The sequence below is a fragment of the Triturus cristatus genome, chromosome 6 (assembly GCF_964204655.1).
Source record: "Triturus cristatus chromosome 6, aTriCri1.1, whole genome shotgun sequence".
NCBI classification, from domain to species: domain Eukaryota; kingdom Metazoa; phylum Chordata; class Amphibia; order Caudata; family Salamandridae; genus Triturus; species Triturus cristatus.
Genome location: NC_140589.1, coordinates 1,223,295,459 through 1,223,319,399, shown reverse-complemented (window position 1 = coordinate 1,223,319,399; position 23,941 = coordinate 1,223,295,459). Strand labels below are relative to the sequence as shown.

General features: G+C 47.0%; 1 protein-coding gene across 2 annotated transcripts in view; it reads left to right on the top strand.

Moving 5' to 3' along the window:
* Positions 1-23,941, top strand: part of REV3L (REV3 like, DNA directed polymerase zeta catalytic subunit) — a 1,079,635-nt gene that overhangs the window by 551,280 nt on the left and 504,414 nt on the right. The window contains exon 10 of one of the 2 annotated variants that reach the window (XM_085612140.1): positions 6,749-6,880. In XM_085612140.1, coding sequence (XP_085468266.1) covers positions 6,749-6,880 — 132 coding nt within the window. The remainder of the gene's footprint in view (positions 1-6,748; positions 6,881-23,941) is intronic. The other variant, XM_085612139.1, reaches the window with a different exon arrangement.

Genomic DNA, 23,941 nt, shown 5'->3' with positions numbered 1-23,941 from the left:
GGTGAAAGGACTCACAAGGACGCTCTGCTGTTTCTTTGGGCGAAACGCTGTGGAGGCTTTAACTTTTTAACTTCGGGACTGCGAGGTCCAGGGTGCATACTGGCAACCGCATCACGCACACCTGGCTCCTCTTCCCGGACACACCTCCCTTGATTGCCCTACGCCTCGCGGCCCCCGCTTCGCGGGAGCCGCTCGTCGGCGCTGCCTACTTGAATCGCTGCGCTGGGAATCTCTTTGGCTGCTGTAATCTGTGGTGAAAGGACTCACAAGGACGCTCTGCTGTTTCTTTGGGCGAAACGCTGTGGAGGCTTTAACTTTTTAACTTCGGGACTGCGAGGTCCAGGGTGCATACTGGCAACCGCATCACGCACACCTGGCTCCTCTTCCCGGACACACCTCCCTTGATTGCCCTACGCCTCGCGGCCCCCGCTTCGCGGGAGCCGCTCGTCGGCGCTGCCTACTTGAATCGCTGCGCTGGGAATCTCTTTGGCTGCTGTAATCTGTGGTGAAAGGACTCACAAGGACGCTCTGCTGTTTCTTTGGGCGAAACGCTGTGGAGGCTTTAACTTTTTAACTTCGGGACTGCGAGGTCCAGGGTGCATACTGGCAACCGCATCACGCACACCTGGCTCCTCTTCCCGGACACACCTCCCTTGATTGCCCTACGCCTCGCGGCCCCCGCTTCGCGGGAGCCGCTCGTCGGCGCTGCCTACTTGAATCGCTGCGCTGGGAATCTCTTTGGCTGCTGTAATCTGTGGTGAAAGGACTCACAAGGACGCTCTGCTGTTTCTTTGGGCGAAACGCTGTGGAGGCTTTAACTTTTTAACTTCGGGACTGCGAGGTCCAGGGTGCATACTGGCAACCGCATCACGCACACCTGGTTCCTCTTCCCGGACACACCTCCATTTCACCCTCACTTTTAAATTTTAGGCCCCGCCTATACGCGTTAGCGGTACGCGTGCGGGACGAAGCTCGCGGCGAAGACCGGGCAAAGAGCGGGCCGTTTGTGGCCGTTAGAGGACGGGAGAGGCCGGGCTGGGCCACCCCCCCCCCCCCCCCCCCTCGACCCCCCCTGGAATTCTGCCGGACTTAGAGGGCTACCACCGGTCCTTCCTTGCAGAGATGTCGACAAGAGAAACAAGGAGCAAAAGTGCCACGGCTGTTGCGACTACATCAAAGGGAACATTGGATAATTACTTCGTGAAAGCCGGGTCACTGCTAATCGAGGACATTACGCTCCTTGAGAGGCGAATATCCCAAGAGCTGGACTGGGTGCGGAGATCGTCTATGGGCCCCTTGGCTCAGGCAAAATCTCCTGTGGTAAGCCCAGAACTTATTGTGTTGAACACAGGGGAGGATGGTATGAATGATCTCTCTGGGTCGTTGAATATATCAAATTGTATTTCTCAGTTAAGTAGGAAGGATCCCAGTGATTCTGTAGATTTTAGCATGCTAACTCTTCCGCCCGCTCAACCCCACCCCATATCTACTATAAATCCCACGTCAGACCCTGATAATGTCAACTTTACAGGCCCCAAAGTGAACAAGCGAAAGGGGATTAGAGAAGGAGCTATCCCGAAAAAGAGCGGAGGGCCTAAGCCCAAGGGGGTGCGAAAGCCAAATACTTCAGAACCCTCCATGAACCCGATATTAAAAAGTTCCTGCTCAAACACTAGGGAAAAACCGCAAATAGATAGAGCTGAGGCTATGTGTTCTAATTCATTAAGGGAGACAAGCAACCAACCTGAATTAAATTTACTTGAACACACTGAGGAGGATGTTACCCTTGCGGATATAGGTGTCCTCATAAGAAACCTTCTAAGCCCACTGGAAGAAAGGCTAATGAAAATGGAAGCTAGGCTAGTGGTCATAGAAAAATCGACAGTCCAACTAGCCGACAGTTTGAAAATAGCCAATAACGGTGGAATAAAGGTTCCCGATAGGGCAACAAAAAGGGGACGCTCCCAACTTACAAATCGGGCTAAAAGTGCTACACATATAGTGCAGCAGGCATCATCCATCCTGTCTACAAGTACTAACACTCATTCGATGACAGATGCTCCAAAAAATCATGTAGATCAGCTTAATCATCCACCTTCCCCTCCAATTAGGGCAGTCCGAACTGGGGAAAGCGATTCTGTCCCTATCAATACATTGAATAATGTGAAACCAACGATGGAGGGTGCGAGTAAGAGGCTAAATCCTGGACCAATACACCTCCCCCCAGAGGCAGCCCCATATACTGTTGTCCTGGTAGGGGTACCAGAATTGAACGCTACCTCTAAAGAATCCACTGCCTCCCTTAAGAATAAGGTGATAAATTGGCTATGTACATACAGACCGCTCCCGGAAGGTATACTGAGCCCAGTTCTCATGGTACGAAGGGTCCCGTGGTTGGGTAGTCTAACTAAATCCATAAACGGTGACTGTGTCATAGTCAATTTTAAAGACCACAGGACCGTCCTGCATATATGTGGATGGACCATTGAGGAAGAGGGGACCACTATTCAATCTTTACCCCTCTCCTTTTTTTACCCTCCTCTAGCATATGATAGAGAGGATGAGACCTGGGAGGCTCAGATACAAAGACCGGTCGGGTGGGGAGATTCTAATAAAAGGGGAGCCATTTACCACCCCAGAAGCCAATACCTAGGGAACCCTGAAATTAATATACACCACACATATTTGGAGAGACCGGGTGGGGGGTTGTCAAGAGGATGGAGAGTACTACCCAACTCTCGAAGACAGGAGTTAGCCCACTATACCTCCAATATGGCTGACGAGGGATGGGAAATTTGCCATGGGAGAGGTGGCAATTAGGGCGTAGGTGAGCAAAATTACCATCTCCGGAGACCCCCCTCAGCAATTTTATCTTCCAACTCAGAATAGATACAGCCAATTAGACATGGTAGATTGACTGCCTATATACACAAGCGGGAAGTCTAACTCTGTAGCATGGGAGACTGTGGATGAAACCAGTCAAGAAATAAAGCCGCCCAATCCCCTAGAACATCATGGGGCTTCGAGCAATTCCATTGGTAAAGTATGTCATAATAAGGGGGAAGAAATAAGCATCCCCCTAACACATATAGAGACCATGACCAGTGATAATGGGAAAGTTTGCACCCACACCACTATTCTGAGTGATAGGCCCCTCTCACTAAAAATATTGTCATGGAATGTGGCGGGTTTGGGAAACAAGTCCGGTTGTCAGGAATGGATTGAATATATTAACTCTAAGGACTTATGCATGTTTCAGGAAACTTGGGAGAGAGAGGAACATGCGAGGCAGGACTTTGCAGTATTCTCCATTCCTGCGAAATGGGGGGGGAGGGGGCGTCCATCGGGTGGACTTGAAACCTGGGTCGCAGTTCATTTGGGATGCAAGGCCACGCGTTTCCCAGTGGCACCAGAAGATATACTTGTGGTACTACTGGAATGGTCCCATTGCTGTAGATTGGCGGTGGTAAACAGCTACTCGAGGCCGGTCACCATCTCACAGGAGTCCCCTACCATCGACAAACTAGCGGATCTTCTGGCCGAACTCCCCAAAGGGTTCCCTTTTGTAGTGGGTGGGGACTTGAACTCACATTATGAACCCCTACCAGGTCTTTTAGATGGGGCCTGTCTAGAGGAAGAGGCAAGATGGCGAGTACCATCGATAGTATCCATCCCGCCAAAAGCTTGGAGTCCATTGGCAGTGCAGATTACTGCCCTAACTTTGAGATATGGGGTTAGGGCTTGTAACGGGCGAGTCAAATCTGATATCCCGAGTAAACCCACATTTAATCGGAAAGGCAGGGAATCAAGACTAGACTATATTCTAGTGCAACTATCTTCCTGGTCGTATGTCGCTGATTTTAGGGTCATCGACAGAGAAGATAGCGACCATAATGCCCTGGAATTGGACTTTCTCCTCCCTGGTTGGGTCTGCGGGGAAGCAGAATTGTCTAAGACAAACCCCGATCTAGTTCTTGAAAGTAATAGGAGAAGAATTAAGTGGGAAAAAATAGCAGCAAGTACAGCCAAGCTCCCCCGGTTTTATAACAACCTTATTCCCACTTTGGAGAATATGGCGTTTTTAAGTGATAAACCCAGTACAGGGGCTAATAACAAACAACATTTGGCTGTATCATGAAGAACTCGTAACGACTCTATCCGTAGATCTATTTAATAATGATCCAAGGAGGGGGGGTGGAAGGAACCAGTGCACTTGGTATAATGCGGTGTGCCGCAGTGCAAGGAGGGATCTCTTGTTGAGTATTAAGAACCGTAAAAGCAGGTCGGAGATCCAAACCAGGAGACGCGAATATAAGAAGCTGATTGCTAATGCTAAGATTGACTGGGACCAGAATAAATGGGAAGAACTTGTCAGTTCCCTAGCCTCCATGGACTCCAGGAAGTTCTGGCGAATTGTCAGTTCAGGTTCTGGGGAACTTGTCTCGGCAATAGAGCCAAATATTTCTTCCAAGACCTGGCAGGAGCATTTTCAGTCTCTGTATACAGAGGCGCCAGGCCGTGGGGGCTGTATTGCCATCCCGCCAGTCTATAATTGCATGGAAGGGGATCCATTCACCATAAGGGAGGTCCGGGCTGCCATAACAGGTTTGTCAACCGGAAAGGCACCCGGCTTGGACGGTCTCCCCGGTGATCTTTTTAAACAGGAGCCAGATATATGGGCCCCTTATTTCCTGGTGCTATTCAATGCGATTCTAAAGGGCATGGAGGTTCCCTGTACTTGGCTGGGCGCAGAGGTGGTTCCGATTTTCAAGAAAGGCTCGCCCCTGCTCCCATCCAACTACAGGCCCATCAGCCTGATAGATGTGTCGCAAAAACTCTTTGGAAGGCTCATTTTAGACCGTTTACAGAACTGGATAGAGGAGACCGCCACTATGAGCCCCTACCAGGCCGGGTTCAGAAGGGGGGGTATCCACTATGGACCAAATTTTTCGCCTTAATCTTATTTATTGGAGGACGGCACTTGTGGAGGGGGGCAGCCTGTACACGGTATTCGTGGATTTGCGGGCTGCCTTCGACCTGGTGCCTAGATCTAAACTTTGGAGTGTCCTGGGCGACTTGGGAGTCCCACCAGACATCCTGGCTATTCTGATTAAATTACATCAGGATAATTTTGCGCAGGTCAGGTGCGGCCGGATGGGGGGCTCAACTGAAAGATTCCCCGTTGACAGGGGGGTGAGGCAGGGATGTGTGCTTGCACCCATCCTGTTCTGCCTCTTTGTCAACGGGGTAATCGCCCACCTGTCCAGGCTAGAAGACATTGACGCTCCTAAATTGAATGGCAGCAGGGTGCCTGCCATAATGTTTGCAGATGACACCCTGCTGCTCTCCAAATTCCTGAAGTTTTGTACTGAGAGGGGCCTTGAAATCAATGCCTCCAAGACAAAATTTATGATCCTGAACCCTACCCCCTCCACACGTCCCAACCCTCTGCTAGGCACGGTGCGACTGGAGAGGGTTACCACATTCGAATATTTAGGGGTAACCCTGAATGAGAAAATGACATGGGGGACACACACGATCAAGGCAAATTTGAAACTATCGCAGAAGGCGGGGGGTATTCTAAGAATGGCGGCCAAATCTATTTATCGCCCACTGGGCCCTATGATACAGATCTATAAATCCCAAGCACGGGGCTCAGTTGTATATGGGGCGGAACTTTGGGGCCATGTTTCTGTAAAAACTTTAACTACAGAAAATAAATTTCTTAGGCAGCTAGTGGCCCTCCCCTCGAGCACCCCACTGCTTCCCCTCAGATTGGATCTAGGCCTAAGGCCAATTGCTGAGGAGTTAGGTTTAAAGCCCCTAGCCTTTTGGCGATGAATATGGAGCAGCCAGGATCTTGGTGATTATAGAAGTGAGCTCCGTGAGTTCTTGGCTTTACCAAATACCAGTAACATCCCCTGGCTAAAATACATAAGGAGCATATGCGAAAGCTTAGGTCTCCCGGAACTATGGACCGACCCTGCTAACTCAAGTAGGAGGACCTCTAGAAAGGCACTTTCACAACTCTATTATCAGCTGAAGTTGACTACTGATATAGGTAATACACGGGTGGGATCATTGACTCACACATTTACACAACTGAAAGACTTCTATCAAATGGAAAGTGTATTAGATGGCATGGGTCCTGTGCTGGCAAGAAAATTATATCTACAGTGGAGATATGGCTCTCTACCTCTGAGGGCCTTCACTAGCTCTTGGTCCCAGCCCCCAATAGTAGAGCAGTGTCCAGCCTGCACACATTCTCATGAGAGTGACCTACACGTGGTCCTTTTCTGTAAAGCCTACCAAAGAGCGAGGAGGTATTGGCTCCTACCTATTCTCAAAAATATGGGCTTCAGGAAATATCTGCCCGCGTTTAGAATCCTTAAAACTGATTTGTCACCTCCGATTGTTTTTGCTGTAGCAAAGTATTTAATGGCTATGTGGCACGTTCGATCTCGCATTTTAAACGAGGGGGGCACTGTATAAAGTTATAAGACATTGGTTTATCTTTTTTATGACTTTTAATGTATGAATAATGCAATTTTTGAAAGTTACTGTGTAACTGAATTTGTTTAAAACATTGTAAATTCTAAATTTTAAAAAATGTCATGTATTTACATCTTTGATGGTCTAAATGACCGAGAATAAAGATTATTGAATGATTAACTTTTAGGCATCAAAGAACATGAATAATGACAGTCTCTTCAGTTTTTGTGTGCTAATCAAATCTTACTTTTTCTAGCAGGAAACATCAAGCAGAATGTTAGTCATCTTCAGGATGCAGTCATTGATGAAGAAGCCATTTTGAATCTCATGGAAACTAGTCAAACATTTCAACCTCTATCCCAAAGGCTCAGCCAGTCACCAGTTTTCAGTAAGTACAATTTTGATGATGCAAACTGTAGTGTAATCATGCAGAATCTTTTTTCTATTTTTTCTTTTTATTCAGTAAGGTATTTTTCAGGAAGGTACTTTTACAAACAGTGTGGTATGTATCCCTGCGCATTCCCCTTTCTCATCCAGGACAGTATTCCACTACTGCACCTCCAACGCTTTCTACTCATCTGCTCCACTTAAAGCAAAAGATGGGGGACGGTGATTATGGAATGGTAGAAAGGACATTTATACCTCAAGGTACATGTTATCAATCACTAGCAGAGCCTTTGTTTTTGCAAAGTATTTTTCTCCCATTCTTGCACTTCCAAGCACCTTCTTTCATTATGACCTGTTTACTGAATTGGTTTTCTTTAAAATCGAGCAGGTACCATCTCTGAATCACACGGCCTCTGTAGGCACCACACACCTCTCTATCCTACACCTCTTTTAACCACAGAGTACTCACCTTAACAATATCCACAGGATCCAGACTGCAGCCAGGTCTTTTTCTCAGCAATGCCCAGCACACTGATAGGTGGCGGCAGGTTGCTCTTCAGTAACAGCATACAGCCCCGGAAGTGATAGGGTGGAGCCGCATACAAATGCCACTCATGCATGCTGATGTCAGTTCTTTTCTTTTTGTTCACTTTAGTGCAGATTAATTGCTCCGCTCCCAGTTTTATCCTTTTTCGATAACTTCAAATGATTATGCTCAGTGTATCAGGGACGATGTCTCCCTTGAAAACGGCAAGAATCAAGCCATGACTGCATGAAGCAGATGTTTGTGACCGACCTGCATGACGTGTGCCTTTGGTGCTTTGGATCAGTTCACGACTTGTGCAATAAATGCTCAATCATGCACCCTAAGGCAATCCAAAATAAACTGATTTTAGTCCAGTGCGAAATCCCATTCCCACTCAGTCTTCCTATTAAGTCGAAGATATTCCATAGGCACAAGAAGGTCAAGCTGGACTCAGATCTCCAAGGATCACTCTTTGACGAATTTGTGACTACAATGGAGATTCCAGCGCTACCTCCATGTGGCAATATATCCCTTGAATTAGGGTTTCACATCTAAGGAAAAAGCAATTACTACCTGTTCTCAACAAGTATCCTCTGTGATTGTATTGGATGTTTTCTGCATAAATGTATGGACAGTGTATGAACAAGGTAGGAATCCGGGGCCCGATGAATGCTGCACACACCGTAAGGGACCACCAGGCAGAAACCTGCTGGCCACTGTAGTGCAGAAGTGCTGATTCTCCTAAGCATCCATATTTAATCATCTCCTATGTATTTGGGGAATTAATTACTTTGTGAGGTTCCTGTGAGATGTTTAAACTACAATTTCAGGATCCGCAATCCTCTCCTACCCAAATTAAGAATTTCAAAGTGCTTCCTTGAATATAAGAAGCCCATTCGCCATTATCATTCACTGCGAATGAGGAAGTCGGAGGATGAATCATGACACCCGGGGAGGTGTGTGAGGTCTTACCCAACGTTTTTTGTGATATATTCACTTCACCTTAAGCATACACAGATACACAGGGGCCACATAAAGACTGTATTCAACCCATGGATTAAATAATCCTCTGGATATAGCACAGATGCATTGGGTTTGGGATTTTTGTTCTGTCTGGTATGAGTTGGAGGGGGGGGCGCAAATCCCAATGGCCTAATCCCTCTAGTTCCATCCCTCTAAACCTTAGAGGATTTCTGGTTGATAGTGCAAGCAGTTCTCAGCTGTGTCCCTCCACTCAAAATCCGGAAAAATGGCAAAAGGCTGTCAATCAAAAGGTCACTTCTCGCAAGGGTCTTCCGACTATGATTTGGTCCTGGTATGCCCTGAATTCCTTGTGTTGCCGTTGGCCCACAGCAAATTGCTGCCTTCAAGAATGCCATGCTGCAACTATTTCAGACTCTCCCAGCTCCCTCTGGCACACCTTAGGGCTACACAGAGCTAGGAGGGACTCCACTTGCACTTCCTACTTCGTGCCTTCCCTCTGTGCCAATAGATCCCTTTGTGCCCCGGCCTGTTATGATGATGGTTCATGTTTCAACTCCCATGTTTCACACCAGTGCCTTCAACGCTGATCCTGCCGGTGCCAGCCCAGGACACAATCCCAACACTTGTATCTGACTAAAGTCATTGTCTGCTCCTTCCAGGCCTATGTTGTGCTTTGAGGCACAACCAGACTCTTTTCCTTTCCCCCTGTTTCAGCGTCCTTATACAGAGGCTGTATGCATTATTTGGAACCGACTCCTGACACTGTTCAGGGATGTAAAATGCTTCCATAACACTGTGGATAAGGATATGGACAACCTACCTCACTATACTCATGATGGGCAAAAGCTGGATTTACAGAATGCCAGTGGACTAAGTTCATTCCCAGAAACTGAATTGGATTCTGTCATCTGTGCCACCAACAGAAGAAAGTACCTCTTTTGCAGTGGTCTTGTGAATGTCAACACAAGGGCTTGATTTACAGTTGTCTACTGTTGAAACTAAGGCAAACTTGTTAACTGAGATCCTTCAGCCTGGTCCAACATCTTCTGTGGCATTATTGCCATTCAGCAAGGCTCTTATGGCCACTTGATTGAAGCTATGCTCTGGCCGTCCAGTAAGTCAACCTGTTGCCAGATGGCATAGACTGACCCCCAGTGACCCCAATTTCCTGACAAGGCACCCTATACCTGAAAGCCTGGTTGTACAGGTGTCAAGTAAATTTACTCCTGATGCCTTTCTGACCAATCCTCCAGATAGACAGTTTAAACTTATTGATGTCTTTGAAAAGAGATTCTTGAATGTGGTGTGCCTTTTAAGCAGGTGCAACCATTCTTTATGTGACATGGCCAGCAAAATCTTGCCAGCAATCCTGTAAGACCTAGGGGCTTTGTGGCTTAAACAGTACATGATTGCCGGGATCTGGCAAAGTACATCTCGTTGGTTTTGACACCTGAGACTGTGTGGGTTGAGCTATTGGCACCAGTTTACTGCTTAGAAGACATTCATGGATGTGGTCAATCAGGTTTCAGGGGTCCCTTATGGATATGCCCTTTGATGGCTGTAGATTGTTTTGAGAGAAAGCTGCTTCAATGCTCAAAAGATATAAGGACAGTCAAGCAACAGAACGATCCTTGGGACTCTTGTCTTCCGTCAAGCAGTTCCACCATTAGTATAGGACAGTTAGGGATTATTCCAGAGGGTTAGCCTACAGACAAGGCCAGCCTTCCAGCCTGTGCAGTAGTAGCTGGCCCAGTTAATTTCAGGCAGAGGTATTGCAGCAGCAGAAATAGTTTGCACCAGCAGGGGCTGCTCTCTTATAACTCTTTCTCCCTGAGTACAAGGGCTGCAAAGCCCCATTATCTTGCCCTCACAGACCCATGCTCACCCAGCTGAAGGCAGCATAGGACATTTCCTCCCAAACTGGACAGCCATTACCTCAGACTGATGGGTCTTACAAATCATTCAAAAGCATTTTGTTCTGCCTTTAATTGCCCCTTGCCTCCTTGTCAGTGGACCACTCCACAATCTTGCACCAAGAAGTCGACCTGCTGGCCAAAGGTGCCATCGATTGGGTGTCATCTTCAGAGTGAGTCGAAGGGTGCTATTTGCTCACAGCACCTGAGCATATGAGTGTTTGCTCTCTTATAAGGCTACCATTTCGGTAGGAGCTTATGTCTCAGCAATATGAAGAGTTAGGGGTGGGGGCTGTGCCTGAATCTCTGGAACAAACACCTGTATGTGTGGATATTGAGTGGTGACCCTTAAATAAGTTTGAGCTGCTAACAGCAGTAGCTGGATGTTCTTGTCATATGAGCTGCAGATCACACACTAAGGATAAGATCGCCATCTGGTGTTGGGCTCGGATGATTGCAGGTTGTTGTTGTCTTCGGAAGAAGTCTTTGGTCACGAGATAGGTGACTCCTCCTCTGGACAACAGTGCGCATGGGCATCCACTCCATCCTCAGATTGTTTTTTTCCGCTATTGGGTTCGGATGACCTTTTTTCCGCTCCAGCAGAAAACTTCTAGCAATCACAACAACTCTAAAAAATTTCAAACTCGACGTCGAAATCCCATCGGACCGGATCCGGACGCGGCTGATGGAAAGGACACCCTTTAAAAAATGCCCCCAATGTGGAGCAAAGTTCCCCCACAGTGATCACCACGAGGTCTGTAATTTGTGCCTCTCACCAGACCACAACGAATCCAGCTGTCCAGCCTGCGCCGCATTCCGTTTGAAGAAAACTATCCGGGACCGAAGAGCTCGACGCCATATCATGGCCAAACCGGTTCCGGAACCAGAAGACATCTTTGCACAGGATGTCCCTGACGACGATTCCGAAGACCTCCAGATCGTGTCCGAGGCCGACGATTCTGATCCGGGGCAGCCTGTGAGTACCAGCTCCCCAACCCCACCAAAAAAGACATTGGTCAAGACTCTGCCAGCTGGGCCCAGTCGCGATCCAAAATCATCTTCAGAAGCCCCGCCCCCGGGCCCGGCTCCGAAGAAAACTAAGCCTGCAGGTGGCTCGGGCTCGAGCAAACCTCATATTATTGTGCCTACAATACCTTTGGCACCGAAGTAGGCTCTGAGGCCGAAATCTCCATCGGCACCGAAACGTCACTCGGCTCGGCACGGCACCGAAACGTTTTTCGGCGCCGAGGTCTCCACCGGCACCGAAAGGTTCGTCGGCACCGAAAGGTTCTTCGGCACCGAAAACTCCATCGGACCCGAAAAGTTCTTCGGAACCAAAGACCTCCTCGATGCCGAAAAAAGTCCACAAAGAACCTGCCGATCTCACAAAATCTAGATCGGAACCCAAAAAGTCGGCGCCAAAGACACCTTAGGACACTGAGGAACTTTTTCGGCCAGATCCAACGCAAAAACGAATTTACATCATTCCTAAAACCGGACATGTCACAGCGGTGCCATACAAGAAAAGGAAGCTGGACACAACACCTCCTCCAGCTCCTCTAAAGAAGGACTGTGCCACTTCACACATACGTCCTTCCTCTCCTATATTACCTCCTATCCCATCCCCCCCACCCCCACCGCCTTCTTCTCTACCATCTCCTTCTCACACACCACCTCCACAGGATGATGATGATTTAGGGGGAGGGGGAGACCCGGATTTCTTTAATGATCCCACTGATCCTCATGATCCCTTTACACTCCCGGACACGGCACCCATAGATGACTGGGCGTACCCTATGCCTGATCCCACTCCATACCCCTCCCCTCCTGATGACCATTTAGGGTTGGGTCAGCTTATAAACAGGGCGGCACTGTTTCATGGCGTCACCATGCACACAGACACACCTGAGGAGGATTTTCTCCTCGACACCTTTGAGCAGTCGCAAAAAAACTTTCACATTCTACCCATGATTAAGGGAGTGATAAAGCACGCCACTGAGGTGTTTAAAGACCCTGTTAGGGCCAGGGTTCTTAACCCCCGGATCGAAAAAAAATACAGACCGGCACCACAGGATCCTGCGTACATCAAAGCGCAACTCCCCTTAGACTTTCTAGTCGTGTCAAATGCCAGAAAGCGGGCGAACTCCCAAACAACCGGTGACACACCGCCCCCAGACAAAGAGTCTAAACTCTTGGAGGCTTCCGGCAAAAGGGTTGCCGCACAAGCTGCTAACTATGATAGGGCTCATTATGATCAACTAGAGGGCCTTTTGCAACACCTGCCTGATCAATACAAATCCCAGGCCAATGACCTCATCCAAGGGGGCAAACTAATATCAAATGCCTCCATCAAATGTGCATTAGACGCAGCGGACACCGCCTCTAGGGCAGTCAACACAAGCGTATTGCTTAGACGCCACGCATGGCTCCGCATTTCCGGCTTTAAGCCGGAAGTACAAACCACCATTCTTGCTCAACCCTTTAATCAGGAGCAACTATTCGGACCCGCAGTAGACACTGCATTAGAAAAAATGAAGAAAGATAATGAGACTGCCAAATCAATGGGAGCATTACAGTCTCCTCAAGCCAGAGGCTCCTTTCGTCGCTCCTTTTATAGAGGGGCCTCCAAAAATGTGGGAACAGACACCTCTTCCACCTTCAAAACATCAGGTCAAACATCCCCTAACAGAGGATATTTTAGAGGAGGTTACAGAGGAAATAATACCAAAGGCCGAGGGCGGGGCAACAACACCCGCACCTCTACAGCCACTAAACAGTGACTTACCACCACTCCCCCCAGGCCATTCCACTCCGGTCGGGGGAAGACTTCAACAGTTCCTACCTGTCTGGAATTCCATCACAACAGACAGGTGGGTAAGACAAATTATCCAGTCTGGCTACTGCCTCGAACTCATAAACACCACCCCAAACATACCACCCAAACACCGTCCCATGTCGTCTCACCACCTCACGCTCCTCAAACAGGAAATTCAGTCTTTGCTTCAAAAACACGCAATAGAACCAGTTCCACTCCAACATCAGGGCACAGGAGTATATTCTCTATACTTCCTCATTCCCAAAAAGGACAAGACCTTAAGACCCATACTAGACCTCAGACTACTAAACCAGTATATACAATCAGACCACTTCCACATGATCACTCTCCAGCAGGTCCTTCCATTACTTCAACAAGGCAACTTCCTTGCCACATTGGACCTCAAGGTCGCATATTTTCACATCCCTATGCATCCTGCGCACAGGAAGTATCTACGATTCGTGGTAGACGGTCAGCACTATCAGTTTACAGTTCTCCCATTCGGAGTAACAACCGCACCCAGGGTATTCACCAAATGCTTAGCAGTTGTGGCAGCGCATCTCCGGAGACAACAAACCCAGGTCTTCCCCTATCTGGACGATTGGCTCATAAAAGCCAATACTCTCGACAAATGCGTTCTCCACACTCACCGCACTATTCAAACCCTACACAACTTGGGATTTACAATCAACTATCCCAAATCTCAACTACAACCCTCCCACGTACAGCAATACCTGGGAGCCACCATAGATACATCCAAGGCCATAGCTTATCCCAGCATAGCCAGGATAGCCAACATACAAAATCTCATCAAAAAATTTCAAACACAACACTCTCTTCCAGCAAGAGTGTTCATGCAACTCTTAGGCATGTTGACGTCATGCATCTCCATAGCACCCCACGCACGCTTTCAAATGCGTCCCTTACAGGAATGTCTAGCACAACAGTGGAACCAGGCCCACGGACAACTTACCGATCTGGTGTTGGTGGACAGCCGCTCACTTCGTTCACTGAAGTGGTGGAACACCATCAACCTGTCCAAAGGGCGGCCGTTCTTAGAGCCTCTTCCACAAGTTGTGCTGACCACCGACGCATCTCTCACAGGGTGGGGAGCCCACCTCCTTCAACACACCACTCAGGGCAGGTGGACCACTCAACAAAAACAGCTCCACATCAATCACCTAGAACTTCTGGCGGTGTACCTAGCACTCAAATCCTTCCAAGTGCATCTAAACAACAGAACTGTCCTCATCCTCACGGACAACATGACCACAATGTATTACATACAGAAGCAGGGGGGGGGACACATTCTCTACAACTGTCCCAACTTGCACAACAAATCTGGAGATTGGCGATTCCCCAAAACATCTACCTGCTAGCAAAACACTCCCAGGGGTTCAGAACCAGGTGGCCGACCTCCTAAGTCGCCACACACAGCAAATACACGAATGGGAACTACACCCCAAAGTCCTACTCCCATTCTTCCTAAAGTGGGGACAACCAGACATAGACCTGTTCGCCACACAAGAAAACGCAAAATGCCCAACCTTCGCCGCCAGGTTTCCACACCCACAGTCAAAGGGCAATGCAATATGGATGAACTGGTCAGGCAGATTTGCGTACGCTTTTCCGCCTCTCCCACTCATTCCATTTGTGGTACGCAAACTGAAACAACAGTCGCTAACGCTCATCCTAGTAGCTCCCACTTGGGCACGTCAACCCTGGTTCACCACACTTCTGGAACTATCTCTAGTTCCACATCAAAAATTGCGTCTCTCCCCGGCTCCTTTAACCCAGAACCATGGAGAAATCAGACACCCAGATCCTCAAACTCTGAACTTGGCAATCTGTCTCCTGAAGTCTTAGAGTTCGGATACCTCAACCTTCCTCCAGACTGTATGAATATCATAAAAGAAGCCAGAAGACCTACTACTAGGGCGTGTTATGCGGCAAAATGGAAAAGATTTGCCATTTACTGCACTAACAATGACATACGTCCACTGGATGCGTCCATCCAAAACATCATTTGCTATTTACTACACTTGCAAAGATGCAATTTAGCGTATTCCTCTATATGTCTATATCTAGCGGCATTAGCAGCCTACTTGCAAAATAGGCAACACCTGTCCCTCTTTAAGGTACCAGCCATTAAAGCATTTATGGAAGGTCTTAAAAGAATTATTCCACCAAGATTACCACCTTCACCAGTGTAGAACCTTGTTCTAACAAGTCTCATGGGTCCCCCATTTGAACCAATGCACAAATGCGAACTGCAGTTCCTAACATGGAAAGTGGCTTTCCTTGTCGCAATCACATCCCTGATTAGAGTAAGTGAAATACAAGCCTTAACTCTTGAAGAACCCTTCCTACGACTACATCGTAACAAAGTGGTTCTTAGGACAAACCCAAAATTCCTCACTAAAGTCATCTCCCCTTTCCATCTAAACCAGTCAGTCGAACTGCCAGTCTTCTTCCCTAATCCAGACTCAGTAGCTGAGAGGGCACTTCATACCTTAGATGTTAAAAGAGCCTTGCTTTATTACATCGACAGAACCAAACCTTTTCGAAAAACCAAGCAACTGTTTGTTGCTTTCGCTCCACCACATAAGGGCAAACCTATTTCCAAATCGGGTATAGCCACGTGGATAGTCAAATGTATCCAAATATGTTACCAAAAAGCTAAACGTACTCTTACAGTTCCCCCTAGGGCGCACTCCACGCGTAAAATAGGGGCTTCTATGGCATTCTTAGGGAACATCCCCTTAGAAGACATTTGCAAAGCAGCCACATGGTCTACTACACACACCTTCACTAAGCACAACTGTGTGGATGTGCAATCCAAACAACAAGCTTCAGTAGGCCAAGCTGTCCTAAAAACTCTATTCCAAACTGCTGCAACGGATACAGGTGACCACCGCTAGGGGAGACACTGCTATATAGTCTATCCTTAGTGTGTGATCTGCAGCTCATATGCCTCGAACGGAATATGCTACTTACCAGTATGCATCTGTTCTTGGCATGTAGAGCTGCAGAGCCACACACGCCCACCCGCCTCCCCGGGACCTGTATCTGTTCCAGCATTGTCTTAATTAGACACTACACATGGACATCCTTTCTCTTTACTTCTTATACACTCCATCATTTCCCATCATGGCAAAAAACAATCTGAGGATGGAGTGGATGCCCATGCGCACTGTTGTCCAGAGGAGGAGTCACCTATCTCGTGATTAAAGACTTCTTCCGAAGACAACAACAACCTGCAATCATCCGAGCCCAACACCAGATGGCGATCTTATCCTTAGTGTGTGGCTCTGCAGCTCTACATGCCAAGAACAGATGCATACTGGTAAGTAGCATATTCCTTATCCTTGCAGCTCAAAACCCTTCGCCAAAGTCCATTTATGCTGGGAGAATTTGTTGCCTGGTGTGATGCTTATCATACTGACCCTCTGCAAGCCACACTTTTGGATGTGTTTTTTTGTATTATTGTTGGCCCTGAAATGGTTTGCAGCATGCACAGTTAAGGATTATTTGTAGCCCCATTCGTTTTATTAGTATACCTTGTTAACTACCTCTTTTTAAATCACCTGTTGTGATGCTCTTGAATAAAGATCCAACTCCTGTTTTCCCAATGAAGTGGTTCCTCATGTGCAGTGAGACATGAACTTTAGAGTTGACATTTCTTATATGCATGCCTTTGAGCCAGTACACAGCTGCTGTTGGTGAATGTGAGAAATTGGGTTATTGGTTGACTGGGGTGTTTGCCCTGGTCAAGTAGCAACCACTATTCTTGTCAGGGTGCTGCACAAGCCAACCCTAAATTAACCAGTGCTCAGCCCTCTGGTAGCTTGGCACAGAGCAGTGGGGCTTAACTTAGAGGCAATGTGTAAAGTATTTGTGCAACACATCAAACAGTAATGAAGGGAAATCACCACAAAGAAAGGACCCAGCTCCAAGTTAGAAAAATAGAAATGTCTTTAATAAATCAAGACCAAAATGATAAATAAATCAGTAGAACCGGAGACTACAGTTTCAAAGGTTTTAGTGTAAATAGTGCAACAAGCACAAAACGCCAACTGTGGATATCTGGCTGCGACGGACCGGGACAGTGTCACAAGTTCAGGCCAACGCGATGGAGTGCTGTCCGGCTACACTGACCCAGTTAGGCCCACTAAAGAAAGTTCCTTAAATCCTGGTTTGCGGCACGTTGCGAGGATCAGCAGATAAGATGCGTTGCGCAGCCGAAGCGATAGGTCTGTTTCAAGATTCAGCAAGGCTGCGATACGAAAGCCTGCGTCATTGAGGATCTCCGCTATGGGACGTATGATACAACGTCCTGTGTCGCAGAAGCGGCGCACACTCAGGGCAATGCATCTGTTCTGAGAAGCTGAGAGGCTGCAATGCAATCTTTGAGGATGGCTTCGATTAGCGCCGAGAATGTGTCACTCAGTGGCGCTACCAAAGACGATGAGGGCTCTGTCGGCGATGCGAGTCTTTGCGATGCGTCCTATCCATGCAGCAGCGGAGAATTGACGGTTCTGCTCGGGGTTCCGCTGTGCAGAAGAGGAGATGAGTGGGTTCAGCTTGAGCTTGAGGCTGGCAGAGCACCTTAGACCCACTTCCAAGGGTCCTGGACTGGGGTGGCACCACTTGGCAGGGTACACTCACAGACAGCAGAGTCCAGGTGCAAGGTTGTTGAAAGCCAGTTATGTCCCTGAGGCTTCAGATGCGTCTGTTCTACTTGGGGTTCCGCCGCGCAGCAGAGGAGATGAGTGGGTTCAGCTTGATCTACAGAGGCTGGCAGAGCACCTTAGGGCCACTCCAAGGGTCCAGGACTGTGTCGATGGTGCGGGTCTTTGCGACGCATCGAGTCCACGCAGCAACGGAGATGCATCGACCCTGCTGAAACAGCCAACTCTGTTTTGAGGTCCGTGTTAGTCATCCTGATTGCCATCTACTCCTTGCGCCGTCTACTCCTTGCGCCGCATTAATGAACGACAGCCTCTGTCAGTGCAACCTCCCTACACCATCTCCTTTACTGATAAGTTAGCGCTGAGGATCTGGGCAGCCTTGTCCTGAGTTATGAAGCCGTTCTACATTGGTGAATCCATCACTCTGCCAATGTTTTTTCACTCACTCTCATCCTTTGAAGGAGTAGATACTCCATCGGATTGATCCTAAAATGGTGCTAACCTTTTATTAACATTGACTGCATAAGGGACAAATGTGCGGATGACCTGCTTGGTATAGAATTTTCTGGCACATTGAAAGGGAAGGTAGTACAGAAAATGACCTTGTCAAGGTGGACAGTTGTCTGCATTAAACTTTGTTATACGCTGCCCAGGAAGTAACCCCGTTAGCCCTGCATGCTCAATTCACTTGGGTCAAAGAATCTAAAACATCATTGGCAAGGTGGTGCTGGCTCTGGAAATTTGCTAGGCTGCCACATGCATATATGTCACATTCATGAAACACTACTGCCTTGACTACTTGCATAAAAGCCTCTATTTGCAGCTACCACCGTGGTGGATCCCGCATGATGCTGATCCTGCATGTGAGGGCAAAGTGAAAAGACAAAGCAGATTGCATTCTTTTCAGAAATCATTTGTAAATGTTGTTAGGTTGCAGACCACTAGGAAAGAGTCCTACCTGCCTGAAAATGGACTGTGACTCATCTCAACAAGGGTTTTTAAAAAAATAGATTTTCCCTAAATGGAACAATCAAAAATACATTGTTTCATGGCAAATAGATTTTGTTTGATGTAACAACAAGAGGAGGGACAATAGGGCTTTTTTCAGGTCCAGCATACGCGCCCAGGGCAATGTGCATAAAGATGGGTATGCAGTTCCTAAGGGTGAGGAGACATATAAGGTCAGCGAATACTAGGTTCGATATGTAGGTTCAATAAGTGAATCCTATTATTCAAAGTGAGAGGGGGAGACCCCTCTTCGGAACTGGAGCCCTCACACACCCAGCAAGCTAGGTGTCATGCTTCATCATCTAGGCTTGCTCCTCGTCGGGCCGGCGCTGCAATGCCTGACAGGCTCCCATAAATGGGGTTCTTTGTCTGAGATCTTTTGTCCCTGCCATTTGGTGCAGTGGGGCTGAGGGGCCCAGTAGTGTAGATGTAGTGTGAGTGAGTTAAAACAGGTCAATTATTCCTTGAATTGTATTTATTCTGGTCGGTAAATTGCCTGATTAAAAGTCAATAGAGTGGCGTAAAGCTAGGGGTTAAGTGCCTAGATGCCTACGTCCTACTCTCATTCGGTCGACATGTTTCTTGCCTCTGTTGTCAGTAAGATCATGGGCAATTCATCAGGACCAGGGTATCAAATGCTATCTACACAAAATGAGAGGGGAAAACCTACCTCCCACATCGTAATACAGTGGGCAATGTCCCACTGATGTCACGGAACCTAAGGGCCTAAATAGTATGGCCTCATCAATTTCCGGCGGAATAAAAGGGACACCAACAGTTAGTGTCCGGAAATCCCGAGATTGTGTGCAGGCTCACCTACCCTCGCCGCCGTGTTCTTTATTGTTGTTTTGTAGGTTCTACATTTTGCATGTTTAAGAAATGGAGCTCATATAGCCCTGTAGTCTAATGGTGATTTGTCCTTTGCCTCATGAAATGAAATACCAGAATTTGTAAAGCGCGCAGCTACCTCCGAAGAGGCGTCCCGGCGCTGGGGGCCCTCTGGAAGATTAAGCGAGCTATTGCCCAGAGTCACATGGTGCTGGGCTAACCTGCTACCGGCACCGGGGATCGAACTATGAACCCCATGGTCCGGAGTCAGACACCCTGGCCGCTGCGCCACACCTCTTCCACGCTGGCCTCTGGGTTCTACCTCGGGTCCATACCAAGAAACGGCCTAGAACACTAAGCCTTGATTGTAAAAGTGTTCTTGCAAGATTTGGCAATTAGTTTCACTACTAATTTAGAGATTATTGTAGAGACCATTTGATACTGGAAAGTGTGATTGACTTGGATTGCTCTCGAGAATAGAGCCCAAGATATTGCTAAGTTACCTTTGGCGCCAAATCAGTCTTGTGAGCAGAGCATACTCTTGATGCCCATCTCTCCACCTCATCCTTTGGAAGAGAGTGGAAGAGAGTGAACAGCCTGACAATAGAAAGTGTGCCATCTATATCAATCCCGACTGGTCATATTCCTCCCTGTGTGCTTCACATAATTAGAGGAAGCTGATGTCCGATTAATTTATTTCTGAGGAACTAATGGCTTACCTTAATCCCAAAAAGAAGAAAGCTGATGCAGTATTGTCTCCACCCCTAGCACACGTTTCCAGATGAGTCATTCAGATTCTGAGCAGGACCTCTTGTCTGATTCATTATCCCCTTGCTAGGCATCAGGAGCCACTGATGAAAAGGACCATGCTTTGCATAATTACAGGATGGATTCTCACATGTCGTTAGCATCCTATCCTGTGAAAGATTCACTGCAATGTGTTATGTCTGCATTTCACTGTGTGATCGCAAGTGCAGAGGTGGACCACAAGCTACCAATTCCTGTGGAAGAGGATCATTTCTTAATTGAAACTGTTTCAAAAACTGAATGCACTATGCAGTTTCTTCCATTCCTGGAAACAATACTAACATTCTACATGGATAAATTTGAAGACCCTATGAAGTCCCCAGTTGTCACTCCAGGGCGGACAAGAAAGTTAAACCTACACCACAAAACCCTTTGTCTCACGGTTGTGTCCCACCGGACTTCTTGGTAGTGCATTCTTTGCACATCAGAGCTCTTATGTGTGACATAGGCGATATTCCTCCTCCATACCAGGAGAGTAAAAGGATTGATGTGGCAGTGAAACAAGTTGCTTTAAGAGCTACCAATCAGTGGCATGTTGCTAACCCCACAATGTTACTGACCTAGTACAGCAAAGGTCAGTGGACATAATGAAGGTGTCGCTAAAACACCTTTCTGACACCTACTGGGAAAGGGATATTGAAAATATTGATGAGGGCTAGGATGTATCTAATAAAAATAAGTAGTTGTGCATTCGATGCAGTGGATACAGCCTCTACCAGTATCCATCTCTATCACCATGCTTGGCTGTGGATCTCTTTTACCCGAAGGTACAACAGTACCTAATAGGCTTGCCCTTTGATGCCAAGCATCTCTTCGGCACTCAAGGCAGTGAAATGCTTAAAAAAATAAAGGATACTGACACAACAAAATCTATAGGTGTACGACAGGTCCAGAAGCCCAAGACTGGGTTTTGATGATCACAAGCCCATGCGGGAATCAAAGCAGTTCTCCCACTCCCAACCCATTATCGGCCACACCAGCAGTCCTTTCAGGACATTCAGAAATTCAAAGTGAGACAATACCTGTGTGGTAGCTTCCATGGAAATGGTGCAGTAAAGGCACATGTCCCCATAGTGGAGTCCTTTTCTGCTGCCAAACAATAAACTGGTCATTCTGCATTGACCGCCCAACACTCATCGAGGGGTAAATGATGTTCCACCTATGGGAATGGCAGAGTATACCATCGGACTAGTGTCTGCTTTCCTTCGTAGCTCAAGTATATTATCTTGAGTTTCATGCACCCTATCCAGGATACTACCACACCAAGCATCATGACCCCAGATTATATCAAGCTCCTTTTGGAGGAAGTACAGGTGCCCCTGTAAAAGTGGTCCATGGAGATATTAATAGGACATCAAAAAGGGATGGGAATGTACTTTTTGTAATTTTTAATTCCAAAGAAAGTGAAGACTGTGTAGCCCATCCTAGACCTCAGAACGCACAATCATAACATCAGATTCAGTCACTTCAAAATGATAACTCTCTAAGATGTCATCCCTCTTCTCAAGCAAGAGGAATAAGTGGCAACCCTTGATCTCAGACACATATTTCAACATCCCAATGTTTTGCTGCTGGTACCTAATATTTGTGGTGGATGGAGTTCAGTACCGATTCAAAGTCCTGCTGTCTGGGCCACAAGAGCACCAAGGGTATTCATCAAGTATTTGGCAGTTGTGGCAGCGCATCTCCAGCATATTCAGATCTCATGCATTCCTGGCCTCGCATGAATAGCTAGTAAAGAGGGGAGTAGTCAGGCACAATGTCTCACTCATACTTGGTAAGTAATTTCACTCCATCTTGTAGACTTCACCATCTATGTGAAAAAAAAATCTGTGTCCTCAACAGATGCCAGTGTTCCTGGGACCCACACTCAGTGTTGTAAGACAAATCCTACCCCAGTCTAAAGAGAGTGTTGGTGTTCTGAAAGATGCTGCTTTCCCCTTTATCAGACTTTACATCTTCTGACTGAGAATGCTCTCGAAGCTGCCGCGAATGTTAGCCTCTTGTATTGATTTAGTATTGAAAGGCAGGTTACACATGCACCAACTTCAGTGATGACTGTCCAGAGATTGGCTGCAAGTGACTGGGGTTTTGGAGGATCTAGCATTGGTGGAGCTCATTATTCAGCAATAAATACAGTGGTGGAACCCAAAGCATTTATTACTGGTTAGGTCGTTTCTTGACCCAAGGAGGCAAGTAACCTTCGATAGAGATGCCTCCTTACTCAAGGGAGAACATTCATTCTAGACCTCAAAATTCAAGATCAGTGGTCTCCGCAGCAATTTCTCTTTCACGTCAGTGTGTTAGAACTGCCAGCTATTCAGCTAGCCATTCATTTTTTTCTGGTAAACATTTTCCTCTAAGGGGTCCTCATTTGCACAATATGAAGGTGCTGTATTACATACAGAAACAGTGAGGCACGCTTACCACAAATGTCACGGCTTGCACAAAAGATTTGGCATTGAGCTATAGATCTTCTTGCTGGTGGAACATCTCCCGTGGTGGACAGCGGTTCTGCAGATCTCCTAAGCAAGAACCATCAGCAAATTCAAGAATGGGTGCTCAGCCCACTCAGTCACTTCTTCTTAGTTGGAGCACACTAACACTCAACCTGTGCACCACAAACAAGAACACAAAATATCTGAACCTTGTATCCAGGTACACTCGCCCGCTGTCCTTGGGCCATGCTCTGTGGATAAGTCATACAGGAATATTTGAATGTGCTTTTCCTCATCTCCCACTGATAGCATGTCATCTGAAAACTGTAAGAGACACCTCTTCTATCCTGTGCTTTTAGCAGCAGTCTTGGTTTATCTTTAAAATAAAAATACACCACTCCAGTTTATTTTTGAGAGTATCTGCTATTAAAACCTTCATTGGAGGACTTAAAAGCACCATTCTTCTAGATTACCATTGTCCTTATCAGACATATGTGACACCACTCATGTCAACTGCAGTTCTTATACTGGATAGTAGCTGTACTTGTTGCTGTGATTACCCTTCTCAGGTTAAGCAAACTACAAGCTTTGTCAGTGTAGGAACTTTTTATTCAAGTGGACAAGGACAAGATTGTTCTTAGGACCAATCCTTGTTTCTTGACATAAGTTTTCTCTGAAGTTAATGTCAGTTAGTCTCTTGATTTGCCACTTTTTTTTCACACAACTTCATCTGATAGCAGAAAGGGCATAACATACGTTAACGGTTAGGAGAGCTTTTATGTACCATGTTGACTGTTAGAAAGACTGAACAACTTGTGTTTTTTCTGCAGCCCAAACCTAGCCAATCCCATCTCAAGGTTTGGCATAGCCAGGTTGGTTGTAAAATGCATCCAGATTTGTTATGCTACAGTTAGGCTTACATTCTACTTGTAATAAAGGGCCCACGATAGCCCTTCTAGGCAGTATCCCTCTATCAGGGATTACTGCATAAGTGCTACTTGGTCTACTATCCACACATTGACTAAATGTTACTGTGTGGACATGCATGCATG